Source organism: Dictyostelium discoideum (assembly GCF_000004695.1).
Source record: "Dictyostelium discoideum AX4 chromosome 3 chromosome, whole genome shotgun sequence".
Classification (NCBI taxonomy): domain Eukaryota; phylum Evosea; class Eumycetozoa; order Dictyosteliales; family Dictyosteliaceae; genus Dictyostelium; species Dictyostelium discoideum.
Window position 1 is genome coordinate 4885065 of NC_007089.4, and position 14726 is coordinate 4899790.

Here is a 14726-nt window from a genome sequence, read left to right on the forward strand (position 1 = left end):
TTTTTGTTTATTTATTTTTTATTTCTTTACACAAAGAAATTAAAATATCTTACATATTAATATGTTTTGTATTGATTACAAATAAATTTATTTGAAAAATAAAAATGACTAAAAAACTTGAAAAAGAAATTCTGATATTTTTATTAATTTTTGATTGGGTGCTTTAAACTTTGATTCCACCATTCAAGTATTTTTAATCTAAACAATTAATGAAATTTCCATTAATCTTAATATTTTAATGTTTTGACAATAATACTAAATGAAATTTGTAAACATTAAAATTCAAAATATTAAAAATTTTCAATTTCCAATAAAATAAGTTTACCAAAACAGAAACTGAGGTAAATAAAAAAATATGATGAATTTATCTAATTTTTTTTATTAAATTTGGTTTTTTTTAACTTTTATTTCTTTTCACAAGGAGAGGGAATTTCACTTTGACTTTAAACACTTTGACTTGCACTTTGACTAGCGCTTTGACTTGCGCTTTGACTGGCACTTTGGCTTGAAACACTTTGACTTGCACTTTGATTTGCAGAACCTTGACTTGCAACACTTTGGTTTGCACTTTGACTAGCGCTATGATTAGCACTTTGACTAGCGCTTTGATTAACACTTTGACTGGATCCTTGGCTTGAACTTTGACTGGCACTTTGAGTGGCACTTTGACTGACTACACCTTGGCTTGAAATTTGACTGTCACTTTGACTTGCACTTTGACTTGGACTGTGACTAACAGAATTTTGACACGAGACACTTTGGCTTCCACTAGCAACACTTTGGCTTCCACTTGCAACACTTTGGCTTCCACTTGCAACACTTTGGCTTCCACTTGCAACACTTTGACTTGCAGCATTTTGACTTGAGGCACTTTGGCTTCCACTTTGGCTTCCACTTTGACTTCCACTTTGACTTGCACTTTGACTTGCACTTTGACTTGCAGCATTTCCACTTGAGGCACTTTGACTTGCACTTTGACTTGCACTTTGACTTGCACTTTGACTTGAACTTTGGCTGGCAGTGTTTTGACCTGAGGCACTTTGACTTTCACTTGATATGCTTCTACTATCAGTTTGGCTTCCAACGTTGTTACTACCGCCATTGCTTGAAGCACTTTCAGATTGCAATGAATGGCATGGTGTAAATGAAGGAGTTTGAGCGCTGAGAGGTGACTCTGTGATAGCATTAATACAAAATACTGCAAACATTAAAACAAATAAATAAATAATAATTTTCATTTTTTTTAAGCTTTTATTTTTTTTTAATCTTTTTTTTTTAATATTTTTTTAGCTTTTATTTTTTTTAAATAAATAAAAGTTGTAATATTATAATATTATAATAATATTTATATTTATAATATATATTATATAATCGAATGAAAATGAAATGAAAAAAAAAAAAAAAATTTTAGGATTAAATAGAGAAAAATAAAAAAAAAAAAAAAAATTAAATTAATAAATTATAAAACCAAAATTGGGAGAATAGTTTTATTTTAATTAATTAGTACAAATTTTTTATTTTTTATTTTTAGATTTTTTAATTTTATTTTTTTTTTTCCTAAAATGTTCAATTATATTAAAATTTTAATTAAAAGAGTAAATTTTGACTATATTTATAAATAAATTGTTTTTTTTTTTTTTTTTTTTTTTTTTTTAATTTTAATTTTATTTTTTATTTGAATTTATTGATATTTATATAAAAAAAAAAGAAGATATTTAAAAATAAATCAAAGTATAAAAAAAAAATAATTGATGTATTGATAAACTTTGTTGTTTGTTAATTGATTATATTTGATTGATTTTATGATTGAATTGCAATATTTGGTAATGGATAAATTCCATAAACATTTACATCTATCTCATTCTTTTGATAGTTGTTGATTGATACAGGGAAATGTAATTCACTTCTATTCATAATGAGTTGGGATGTTAACATTACAAAAGCAGGTAATTGGTTTGGTAAACCAGTGATCACTAACCATCTATTGTTTAAAAGGTTTTTACAGTTGTTAACCAAATCATCACCATCATTTACATTATTATTATTATTATTACAGTTACTATAAAAATAATCTTGAGATAAAAAATTTGCATCTTGATCATCAAATTCTAAAAATGTTTTAATTTGTTCTCTTGAAAAACCTATAAATGATGTATCCTTACTATTGTTGTTGTTATTATTATTACTATTACCATTATTTAAACAATCACCATTTGAAGTTAATTTAGTTGATAATGATGGAATTGAATCGATATAATTCTTTAATACAAAAGGTTCAAATAAAGTAGAATCTTGAATTGGATCTTGAGTAAGGAAATAGTTTGATTCGATAGTTGTAGTTGTTTTTTTATTTGCATCACTGCTTGTTAGATCACCTTTGATTGTATATCTTAAAGAGAATGAGGTAATACCTTGAAACGAGTTGGTAACTCTTGCTTTACTTTGATGTATGGTATAAAAACCATTTGGTGTACCGGTTTTGGTATCACGAATAAACTTTATAAATCTTTTACAAATAACCAATGGAATTTTATTACCCAATACTATAATAATAATAAAAAAAAAAATAAAAAAAAAAAAAAAAAAAAAAAAAAATTTCTCTTGTTAGTATTCTTTTATTTTTTATCTCTTTTTTTTATATTTTTTTATAAAATTACATACAATTACCAGTTAAGTCTGATGCACTTCTGTAGGTTGCACCTTGGTGGGATAAAGTTGAGTAAGATAAAAGGAGATGTGGACATTTATTTAAGCCATTATTTTCGTTGTTTACTAAATTCTTAGATGAGTAAGCACTATTACAATATGGACATATAAATTCTATACCTGGAATATTATTTAGGTTATTACCAATTACACCATTACTGCTGCTTCTTAAATTGATGTTGTTGTTGTTGTTGTTGTTGTTGTTGTTGTTGTTGTTGTTGTTGATGGTGTTGTTATTATTATTGTTGGTAGCATTCCTACTACCACTACTACTATCGGAATTATTAGAATCTGTATTATTATCAATACTATCACTACTATTATTATTATTATTACTACTGCTTTTATTATTGTTATTATTTGGAGGAGACATCGTCATTATTTTTATTATTATAAAAAAGATAATAATAAAAAAAAAAAGTTAAATATTAAAGGGAGTTTTGTTGCATATAAAATTTTGTGAGACAAAAAAAAATTGAAATGAAAATAAAAAAAAAAATAAAATAAAATAAAAAAAAAAAACTCAAAAAAAAAAAAAAAATTTTAAAAAAAAAAAATTTAAAAAAAAAATTTTTTTTTGGTAAAAAGTTTCTTTTTTTGTCCTTTTCCTTTTATTATTATTTTATTTTTTTAAATTTTTTTTTTAATTTTTTTCTTTTTCCTATACTTATACTTGAGTCAATTTTCCTTTTTATTTTTTTTTTATTTTTTATTTTTTTTTATTTTTTTATTTTTTTTTATTTTAAAATTGATCAAATAAGATATTAATCTTTTTTTTGTTGGGATTTTTATTTTATTTTTAATATTTTTAATATATATTTTTTTTAAATTGTTTAAAATTTATTTAAATTTATTAATAACCAAAATGGAGATAAAATATTTCAAAAACATTCAAAACCATCAATATTAAATTTATCATATTTTTGAATTGGAATTCCAATTTAATTTCCAAAAAAAAAAAAAAAAAAAAAAAAAAAAAAAAAAAAAATTAAATAAAAATAAAATTAAAAAAAATAAAAAAATTTCAAAAAAAAAAAAAAAAAAAAAAAAAAACAAAAAAAAATAAAAAAAAAAAAAATATTTACTTATTTTTTATTTTTTTTATTTTTTTAATTTTATTTTTCCATAATCATTTCAAGAAAAAGAAGAGCAAAAAGGATCAAACAAACAAAAATAAAAAAATCATCAAACAAAAACCATTAAAAAAATAACAAAAAAAAAAAAAAAAAAAAAAAAAAAAAAAAAAATAGAAGAACCACATTAAAATTAATTTTTTTTTTTTTTTATTTTGTCTCCCTAGAAAAAAAAAAAAATTAATAAAGAGATGGATATATTTGACAGTACAATTACATCTTTTGAAGATTTTCCATCTGAACGTTTCAAAGAGCAATTAGAATCCCTCACCTATGAATCAATAGAAAGAGCTAGCCAATTCGTGTTGGAGAACCTTCCATGCATAGATGATTTATTCGATGTTTTGCTAAATAGAATGAGAAAGGTAAAGTATTTGTAACGATGACACCAATATTTGTTACTATTATTCAATATAAATAGATTGTGTTATAATGTAATTTAATCACCATATATAATTCAAACCTTTTTTTTTTTTTTTTTTTTTTTTTTTTTTTATAAAAAAAAAAAAATTATCACACACAATAATTCCATCTTTTGTAGAAAAATATAGAGGTTTTTCATAGAAAATAAAAGGTTCCTTATTTTTATAATTGATAATAATAAAAAAAAGAGGTTGTTTAAATTCAATAGGAGACTGTATTAAAAAAAAAAAAAAAAAAGGGAAAATTCAACAATAAAATTTATTATTATTTATTTATTTATTTTTAGGTCTTTTTTTTTTTTTATTTGAATATTTTTTATAATAGAAAGTAGTTTTAATTGAAATTTGATTTTAAAATTTCATTTTAATATAAATAAGAAGAAAAAAGAATAAAATAAAGAGAAAGAATTAAAATGGCATGCCTCATTATAATAATCTCTATATTTTCATTTCCAATTATTATTTTTTTTTTTAAAAAAAAAAAAAAAAAAAAAAAAACAAAATAAAGGTAAAAAAAAAAAAAAAAAATATTAATATAAAATCTATTTATTTATTTATATTTGTTTTTTTTATTTTTTTTTTTATTTTTTTATTTTATTTTTATGCCCATTCGTTTTCATTATTATTATTATTATTTTTATTATTATTATTATTATTATTTTTATTATTATTATTATTATTATTATTATTGTTATTATTATATTTTATAGAGTGCATATCATAAAAGATTATTATTTTTTAATTTAATAGATTGTATATGTATTGGTTGTAGTAGAATAGAAAACGATGTATATAAGAAATTTATAATAAACAATGTGGATGAAATAATACCGTTGATTTTACCAGATGATAATTTAGAAGTAAAGAAAAAGAATAGAGAAACAATTGAAAGAATAATAAGATCATGGTCAAATAACCATGTTTTCAATGATACATTTATATCGAGAGCTTTCTCAATTCTATCTGGTGTTGCAAAAGAATCGAGATCAATTTGTCCAAACCTTTCAGAGAAAGAAATCGCCCGACTATTAAAAAGGATGGAAGAAAAAAGAAAAGATCAAAACAAGAAGAGGCTTGACCTTGAAGATTCTCATCCTCTTGATGAATTTTTAGAATTATGGTTTAATTTTAATTTAGATAATTCATCATCATCATCATCATCTTCATCCTCATCATCATCCTCATCATCGACAACAACAACAACAACTACTACATCAGAACTATCATCTATATCGACATCATTAAATAGTATTAGGACCAATAGTAGTTGTAGTAACAATAATTTACAAATAGATATAGAAATTATCGAAAAAGAAAAAGAAAAACAAAAAGAACATTAATTTAATTCATTTAATGATACATCTATAACGACACCATCAACATCATCATCAACAACATCATCATCATCATCATCATCATCATCATCATCATCATCATCATCATCATCATCATCATCATCATCATCATCATCATCATCATCATCATCATCATCATCATCATCATCATCATCATCATCATCATCATTAGATAATAGTACTACTAATGATAACAATAATAACACAAGTAATAATAAAAACAATAACAATGATAATTATAATAATCAATCAATTTTAGAAAAGGAAAGAATATATAAATTAGATTATGAAGTTTATGACTCATTTAAATCTCAATTTACAATACCAGAATGGCCATCTTATGAAATTGAGGATATAGATTTATTCACAAGTGGAAATGATGGTGAATATCAAGACTATATAGAAAATGAATATAATTCTTTTGATCAAAATAGTTATTTAGAATATAAAAAGAAATATAAAAATAATGAATTTGAAAATAGTATTGGTAATAGTAATAATTATTATAATAGAAATAGTAGTAATAATAATAATAATAATAATAATAATAATAATAATAATAATAATAATAATAATAATAATAATAATAATAATAATAATAATAATAATAATAATGAAGACAGTGGTAATTTTATGAATAGTATATTAAATTATTGTTTTTATGAACATAAAAATCATTTCAATTTTATAAAGAATAATAGGAATAATCATTATCCATATAATACTAGTGGTTATTTAAACAATCGTGTCGATAATTATCAACCTTATTCCCCAAAAACAACAAGTGATTCTCATAAATTACAAGAGTATTTCAATAAAATAGATTATATGAATAAAAATGGAATTAGTGTTGTTGATATTTGCGCAAAATCAAAATCATTCGAAATTCCTAATATTTGTGGCGCTGATGGTGGTGATAGTGACAGAATGGATATTGATACCAACAATTCTCTCAAAAATGAAAACAAGCAAAATGATAGTCATAGAGGAAAAAGTAGAAAAAGAAGAAGTTCAAGTAGAGGTGAATCTGAACACTCTAGATATTATCGAGATTCTAGTAGGGATGCCAAGGATAGAGACAGTAGAGATCATAGAGACAATAGAGATCATAGAGATAGCAGGGATCATAGAGATAGAAGAGATAGTAGAGATCATAGAGATAGTAGGGATTACAGGGATCACAGAGATAGTAGAGATTATAGAGATAGTAGAGATAGCAGAGACAGTAGAGATAGTAGAGATAGAGAAAGTAGAGACAGTAGGGACCATAGAGAAAGTAGAGACAGTAGGGACCATAGAGAAAGTAGAGATAGTAGGGAATATAGAGAGAGTAGGGATCACCGAGATCATAGTAGAGATAGTAGAGATCAATACCGAGATAAAGATCACCGAGATTCTTCTGATGGTAGAGATCATAGAAATAGGGATGATAAATATCAAATCGATAAAAGAGATAATCAACATCACAATGAAAGAAATGATAGTAGAAATGATAGGAATGATAAAAATGATAAAAATGATAAAAACGATAAAAATGATAAAAATCAAGAGAAATATAGCGAAAGATATCACAATGAAAGAGATTCAAGAGATAATGAAAAGGATTTCTATAGAAGTAAAGAAACTATGGTCAATAATGATAATAGAAGCTCAAGTAATAGAAGCAGCAATCGGCATTAATCAAAAAAAGAAATATTATCAATATATAATATTTTTATTTAGATTATTTTAAATAAATTATTGAAAAGAAAAAAAAAAAAAAAACTTTTTAAATTAAATTATTTGTTTTTCATTTAAATATCTTATTATAAGTTATCATTTTTGTGAGAATTCAAGGATAATTTAAGAGTGTTTGTCTAATTTTATTCAAAGAATTATTTTTTATTTTTTAATTATTTATTTAATTTTAAATTCTCTTTAAATTTTAAACTAGGATTTTATTTTACTTTTTTTTTTTTTTTTTAAAAATTTTATTATGTACAATAAAATTTATATACAACTACATATTACTACAAATTTTTACAATTAAATAAATTATTGGAAGAGTTCGAACCAATAAGATAAGTTTCTTTTTTTTTTTTTTTTTTTTTTTTTAAACTGTTTAGGCGTTTAGGTTGAGTTTATGTTTTTTTTTTTAATAAATTAAAATGGAAAACTAAATGTAAAAGGTAAATTATATTTTTAAGATTGTTACTAAATATAGGTAATGATTGATTAGTTATAAACACTTTGTCCAACTCTTGGAATCATTGCCATTAACCAAATCATAGCTAATAAACCCATTGTGCATGAACCATAAATAAGCCAAGTCATAAATGATAGTTTATGAGATTTCATCCAATCCCAAGTTGTTTTAATTGGAAGTCTATAATATTTAGTTTCAATATAGGTACAGGTAATTTCAACACCAAAATCCAAGAAAATTGATAATAATGATTGAATGAATAAAGTTAATGGTACAACAGTAGAACCTTCGAGAACATGGAATACATGTTTATGTTTTGAAAACATGAAAACAAACAATGGGGCTGTAATAAGACCAGAGAAATCTAAAGCTGTTTGAATATTTAAGATGGCAGCTCTTAATTGTAAACTTTCTTGAGAGTAAACTTGTTTTACAGCTCTGGATTTGTCATAAAGAAATGTGAAAAACCATTCATCTCTTTTTAAAGCAATTGAACGTAGGAAAATATCTTCAATGGCCGACACGCAAATACCAATATAAGTTAGTTGAGTACTACCACTATCATCAAAGGTGAATACAAAGATTTTGCCCAAAGTTTGATGATGGAAAAAGGTGTGCAACACAATATTAGTGTTTAACATAATATCGGTGGTTGAAATATCTCGGTCTAGAAATTGACGTGCAATCATTACAATAACTGTCCAATAAATTGGATGAATAACTAATCTCCAACCAAGACGGAAGATACTATTTTCAATAGTAAGATAAACTGGAATTAAAAAGAACATATATACAAGACTAAATAAGGTTACCACAATATCCGGGGCTGCGTAATTATAAGCTGTCCAAACACTTTTCATGGTACACACTACACTTCTTTCAGCTTTTTGGATAACATTTGACATTCTAAATGAGAATATTACCTCTACAAATGAAAATATTAAAACCACTGAAACAACATCTAAATAATAATACCAATATCTAATTTCTTTAACTGCAAAAACAACATATAATACAATAAACCCAATTCCAATACTTGTACCATAAATTATAATTCTAGCATCTTTTACTCTTTCAATTCCATAACTAGCAATAAAGCCACCTACAACATATAAAGGACCAAAAAATATCTATTTTTTTAAAAATGAAAAAATGAAAAAAATTAAAAATTAATATTGATTTTTAATTGTAAATAAATAAATAAAACTTACACTTGAAATTATAAAAAATATATTATATGTTTTTTCATTAAAACCAGCGGGACCATTGGACCAATCAGGAAGAGAAAGTAAAATTATTAATAAACCAACAACAGCAGCCACAATGATACCAAATAAATAACGCTCTGCAATTAATCTTAGGGTCTTTAATCCTCTCCAACCTATTTCACCATCTTCCATTTCATTTGGAGTATTAATATCCATTTCTTTCATTTTACCATTTTTTTCATTTTCTTCTCCTTTTGTTTCACTATCTTCAAAATTTTTCAATTTATCTTCATTATAACTACTACAAACACTACTATCCATTTTTGAAATTCTCAATCTTTCACAGCTACCGACCATTGAACTATTAGACATAATATCCTCTGTTGACATCCCCAAATTTGAATATGGAGACCCTATTAAATTTTGATCATTACTAATTTTAATTTCATTTTTTATTTCTTCATTATTATTATTATTATTATTATTATTATTATTATTATTATTATTATTATTATTATTATTATTATTATTATTATTTATATTATTATTATTTATATTATTATTATTATAATTTTCGATGTTGTTAGTTAAACCAGGGTCAATAGTTATATTTAAATTATTATTCTCCATTTAGTGTATACTTTAAGATAATATAAATTTGTAAAAAAAAAAATATATTAATAAATGAAAATATTTTCTGTTAAAAAATAAAAATAAAAATATAAATAAATTATTAAAAAAAAAAAAAAATTAGTTTGATTTTATTTTTATTTTGTTTTATTTATATTATCTAAACTGTTCCAGATTTGTTCATTTTATTTAAATAAAAAAATTAATTCCATTAAAACAAAAACAAAAAGGGGTGATAATATTAAAATTAGAAGTGGGGTTAAACCCCAAACAAAAAAAGGGTTGAAATTATTAGAACAAATTTGATGATATGTTTCATTATTTTTTTTTTTTTTTTTTTATTTCTAATTATTATATAAAACATTTTGGAATTAATTAATGTTCAATTTTTAAAAAATCTAAAAAATCGTTTTAAAACTCTGTTATCTAAGAAATAAAGAAAATTTTGATAAATTTTTGATCAAAAAAAAAAAAAAGAGATCGGGAAAAATATATTTCTTTTTATAACTAACAAACTAATCTATCTTTAAAGGTGCTGCAATCACAAAAATTAAAAACAATAAGATAATAGGTAAAAAACATCAAATAAAAAAAGATGATCGAATTTGGGAACAACAATAGGGTTTATTGGTATCAAAAACGAAAATTATTTTTAAAAAAAAAAAAAATTATTTTTGTAACTAATTCTTTTTGATCTGGGTTTTATCTTGTGATTATTTTTAAAAAAAAAAAATAACAAAAAAATTTAATAAAATTAAATTATAATAAAAAAAAAAAAAAAAAGTGTGTGGTGTGGTGATAAGTTTAAATTGAAATTGAAATCCAATTGAGATTTAATAACTTACCCCAATATACACATTAATTAAATAAAAAAAATTAATTTTGCAAAGATAACTAAAAAAAAAAAATAAAGAAGAAAAAAAAAATAAAAGAATAAATGGTTAATTAAAATAATAAAAAAATTAAAAAAAGAAAATAAAAAAAAAAAGAAACAAAAAAATTTAGACCAATAAGGATGACGAGTGAACTAAATTATTATAAATGGTTTGAAAAATAGTAACTTTAAACTTTTTTAATGTTCATTTTTGAATGGGTGCCGTCTCAAAAATATTTTAAGAGGCCATTTTACTTTATTTCAAAATATTCTTTTTGGTTTTTTTTTTTTTTTTTTTTTGACCAATTAAAATAAAATATTTACAAACTGTTTGTTGGGTGATATAAAAAAAAAAAAAAAAAATCTTTGAGCAAACCACACCGTACTTTTTAAATTAGTTTAAGGTACTTGATTTTAAACACTTTACAAAAAATAATAAAAAATCATTTTTTTTTTTTTTTTTTTTTGTTTTGTTTTAATTTTTTTTTTTTTTTTCTATTTGATTTATTTATTATACATACCAATTTATTTTTAAATACACTAATTTATTTCCAATTATTATTAATAAGGGAAAACAGTATTTTTTTTTTAAAAAAAAAAAAAAAAAAAAAAACAAACCAAAAATAAAAAAAAAAAAGAAACCAAAAATAAAAAAAAAATAAAAAAAAATAACTAAATTAATTTAGAATCTTCCTTGGTTTAAGAAATATCATAATTCAACACACTTTTTAAATATCATTTTTTCACTAGTCGTTATCGATGAATGATGATCAACTTTGAGTGCCAGACTGTTTTTTTTTTTTTTTCAGAAAAAAAAAAAAAAAAAAAAAAAAATTGGTTACCAATTAGGTGGGTGACACATGGCACTGTTCAATTTTTTTTTTATTTAAAAAAAGATATTCATTTTCAACCTAAGATTTTGAAAATCTGCAAATTGAATTTTATTAATTAATTTATTTTTTTTTTAATTAACAAATTTGCAGATTTTTATTGATCACCAATTTAAAAAAAAAAAAAAAAAATTTAAAAAAAAACATTGCGCAATCCTTGCATATAAGCAATGATATTATTTTTTTTTTTTTAAAGTTTCATTGGAAAAAAAAACAAATAAATTAGAATATATTTGTTTTAATTATTTTAATAACCAATCATTTAATATTTCATTTTTTATTTTCCAATTTTTTTTTTTTTTATTTTTTAAAATCATTTCTCTAAAAAATAAAATAAAAAAACCTTATTTAAACTTCCAATTTAATATTTTAACACATAATTTTTTTTTTTTTATTTTTTTTTTTTTTTTTTTTTTTGAGGCTATTTTTAGTTAATTTTTTTTTTTTTTTTTTTTTTTTTTTTTTTTTTTTTTTTTTTTTTTTTTTTTTGATTGGTAGGAAGATTTTTTCTAAAAAATGTCTTTTTGTTTTTTTATTTTTTGAAAATTAAGAAACGATAATCAAACCTTGTTCGAAAAATAAAATGAAGAGTTTTTTAATAGATTTTATCATTAACCAATTTGAAACTATGAATTTTTCTAATCATTTTTTTTGAATGTTTAAGATATTTTTTTTTTCCACTTTTATAAAAACACTTGTACCAAACAAATTAATTAATAAAATAAAAAAAAATATATTTTTTTTAAAACAAGATTTGTAATGAAAATAAAATAAATAAAATAATTAAAAATAAAAAATAATAAAATCCCCCTTACAATTGATTATTTTTTTTTTTTATTTTTATTTTATAATTTTATTTTATTTTATTATTACTACTATTTTATTATTATTATTATTATTATTATTATTATTATTATTATTATTATTATTATTATTATTATTATTATGATTATTATTATTATATATTATTATATATTATTTATTATTTTAATTAATTTTCAGATAATAATTGATTAAAAAATGAAATTAAATTTTTTAAACCAAAAATATAACTTTCATCTTTTGTTGGTGGAGTTAATGGATCTACATGAGCGAAATCAATCATTTTCAAACTGATACCAATATTTGAGTCATCAGAAACCAAAGTTATAGTGTCACGTAATTTCGATTTATTTGAATCGGTTGGACCATAAACAAATAATAAAGAACTACTATAGAATGCAAATTGTTGATTATTTTCGAAAAAAGTTAATAATCTTTCCAATTTATTTAGAAATGATTTAACTATTAATTGATTCTCTTTTACCGATCTATCTGGATGCCAAAAGAATCTTTTAATACCATCTTCATAGATTCTATCATGTTTCAATTGTTTACCCCAAACTTTTGAAAGTTTAGTTTTTTCACCAGTATTTGGATGCACAAGTTTTGCACCACAAAATCTAATACCCAATGATTTGGTTGTAGTTTTACTTGATTTATGTTCTTCTGCTTTAATCTTTTCTTCAGTTGCACTATTATCATAAGTTCTTGTACCCATTTTAATATCTGCAACATTTGCAAAATCTTCTAAATATCCATATGTTAAATCTTCAATACCCATATATGCTATAAAATAAAATAAAATAAAACAAAATAAAAAAAATAATTTTTTTTTTAATTATTAAAAGAATTATTAAATTATAATATTAATAATAATAATAATAATAAAAAATATTTATACTTACGAATATTGTTTACAATTTCAGTTCTAATATATTTTGGTAAGAATTCAACTAAAGTTTTATCATATTTATCTAATGATTTATAAAATTCTAATTCTTTACCACCTCTTGTTGTTGGTACTGGTTTAAATACATACCCTTCATCAGATTTTAAAAATCTTGGGATATTTTCACTTCCTCCATCCTCTTCAGTGTGTCCTGCAATTTGATCTTCTAATGGTTTAAGTGATGATGATGACTGTGTATATTTTTATTATTAATGTTTTAAATAATAATAATAATAATTAATATTAATAAATTAATTTTATTTAATTTAATTAATATAATTAATTAATAACAAACCATTAAGTAATAATATTATAATTCTAATAATACAATGATGTTCAAGGAAAATATAAATAAAAAAAATAAATTAAAAAATTAATTTTCAAAAAAAAAAAAAAAAAAAAAAAAAAAAAAAAAAAATTGTAAAAAAAAAAAAAATAAAAAAAAAAAAAAATAAAAATAAATACAATGGACACTAAAAAATTATTGAAAAATTATAAAGATGAGTTTTTTTTAATTGTTATTATTATTATTAATATTATTTTTTTTTTTATTTTTAATTTTAGAATTTTTTTTTTTTTTTTTTTTTTTTTTTTATATTGATTTGTGATAATACATTTAACTTATATTTGTTTGTTATTATTATTTATATTTTTAGTTTTGTTTTGTTTTGTTTTTTTTTTTTATTGAAAAAAAAAAATTTAGATAAAATTAATAATTAAATAATATATTAATATTATCCAAAATTAATTGAACGACTTGATTTACAAATTGAGCATCAGCTACAGCATCCATTACATTTCCTTCTTTATCTTTTAATAGATTTGGAGCGAAAACGATTGATAAATTTACAGAATTCATTTTGTTTACACTGGAATTTTCAATGACTTTACCTAAAAATTTGAATAAATGCTTAGATAAAGCCTTATTGGCTGGTGGTAACAATGATAATAAAAGTTTTAAACTTTCAACTTTTTGTGGTTTAGTTTGTTCACCCTCTATTTTTTTTTTTTTTTTTTTTTTTTTTTGAAAAAGAAATAACAATGATAATTATAATAATAATAAATTATTAGCGATTATTGTTTAGAAAAAAAAAAAAAAAAAAAAAAAAAAAAAAAAAAAAAAAAAAAACAATTTTTTTTTTAAAAAAAAACAACTTACTTGAAATTTCAATAAATGAAGAATAAAGGTCAAAAGGGAATAATGGTGATGGTAATTCACGGAGATAAAGTTTTAATAAACCAGCTACAGTATGAACATCTTCGACATCTTCAAGATCAACATCTTCACCTTGATCGAAACCTTGACGTAATGATTTAATTTGAGAGTTTGCACCAGAGAGACGGAATAAACCTTCAACTTGTAAACCTCTTCTTGATAGGTAAGCAATACCTTTCTCAAAGAGAACAGGTATTTCACCAGGGTTGTCGGGTCTATTGATAACATCTTCCAATGGTGCACCAAAGATTGGTTGTGATTTCTTGCCAGCGGGTCTATGCATCATGATAGCATTTGGTAATGCCAATTGTTCTCTTGGGAAAGTTTTAAATAGTT

The 14726-nt window shown here is 21.6% G+C and overlaps 7 protein-coding genes across 7 annotated transcripts in view; 2 read left to right on the plus strand and 5 right to left on the minus strand.

The window, feature by feature from the left end:
* Positions 1 to 443: 443 nt before the first annotated feature.
* DDB_G0281727 (hypothetical protein) lies at positions 444 to 1238 on the minus strand (the record flags this gene model as incomplete). Its single annotated transcript, XM_635514.1, has 1 exon — positions 444 to 1238. One exon carries the CDS (start codon positions 1236 to 1238, stop codon positions 444 to 446), a length of 795 nt encoding a protein of 264 aa, XP_640606.1.
* Positions 1239 to 1800: 562 nt separating this feature from the next.
* On the minus strand, positions 1801 to 3085 carry DDB_G0281729 (hypothetical protein; the record flags this gene model as incomplete). The annotated part of the gene is made up of 2 exons (XM_635515.1): positions 1801 to 2543; positions 2662 to 3085. 2 exons carry the CDS (start codon positions 3083 to 3085, stop codon positions 1801 to 1803), a joined length of 1167 nt encoding a protein of 388 aa, XP_640607.1.
* Positions 3086 to 4030: 945 nt separating this feature from the next.
* DDB_G0281731 (hypothetical protein) lies at positions 4031 to 4219 on the plus strand (the record flags this gene model as incomplete). The annotated part of the gene is made up of 1 exon (XM_635516.1): positions 4031 to 4219. One exon carries the CDS (start codon positions 4031 to 4033, stop codon positions 4217 to 4219), a length of 189 nt encoding a protein of 62 aa, XP_640608.1.
* Positions 4220 to 5298: 1079 nt separating this feature from the next.
* On the plus strand, positions 5299 to 7296 carry DDB_G0281733 (hypothetical protein; the record flags this gene model as incomplete). The annotated part of the gene is made up of 2 exons (XM_635517.1): positions 5299 to 5524; positions 5876 to 7296. The coding sequence occupies 2 exons, from the start codon at positions 5299 to 5301 to the stop codon at positions 7294 to 7296; spliced, it is 1647 nt and encodes a 548-aa protein (XP_640609.1).
* A 534-nt stretch (positions 7297 to 7830) lies between these two features.
* Positions 7831 to 9639, minus strand: DDB_G0281735 (hypothetical protein; the record flags this gene model as incomplete). Its single annotated transcript, XM_635518.1, has 2 exons — positions 7831 to 8931; positions 9013 to 9639. The coding sequence occupies 2 exons, from the start codon at positions 9637 to 9639 to the stop codon at positions 7831 to 7833; spliced, it is 1728 nt and encodes a 575-aa protein (XP_640610.1).
* A 2755-nt stretch (positions 9640 to 12394) lies between these two features.
* Positions 12395 to 13472, minus strand: DDB_G0281737 (hypothetical protein; the record flags this gene model as incomplete). Its single annotated transcript, XM_635519.1, has 3 exons — positions 12395 to 13011; positions 13131 to 13365; positions 13470 to 13472. 3 exons carry the CDS (start codon positions 13470 to 13472, stop codon positions 12395 to 12397), a joined length of 855 nt encoding a protein of 284 aa, XP_640611.1.
* A 411-nt stretch (positions 13473 to 13883) lies between these two features.
* gacY (RhoGAP domain-containing protein) overlaps positions 13884 to 14726 on the minus strand; it is a gene marked incomplete at both ends in the record, with an annotated part of 2329 nt that continues 1486 nt past the window's right edge. The window contains 2 exons of the mRNA XM_635520.1: positions 13884 to 14170; positions 14334 to 14726. The exon at positions 14334 to 14726 is cut by the window's right edge and continues 1486 nt beyond it. Coding sequence (XP_640612.1) covers positions 13884 to 14170; positions 14334 to 14726 — 680 coding nt within the window. The remainder of the gene's footprint in view (positions 14171 to 14333) is intronic.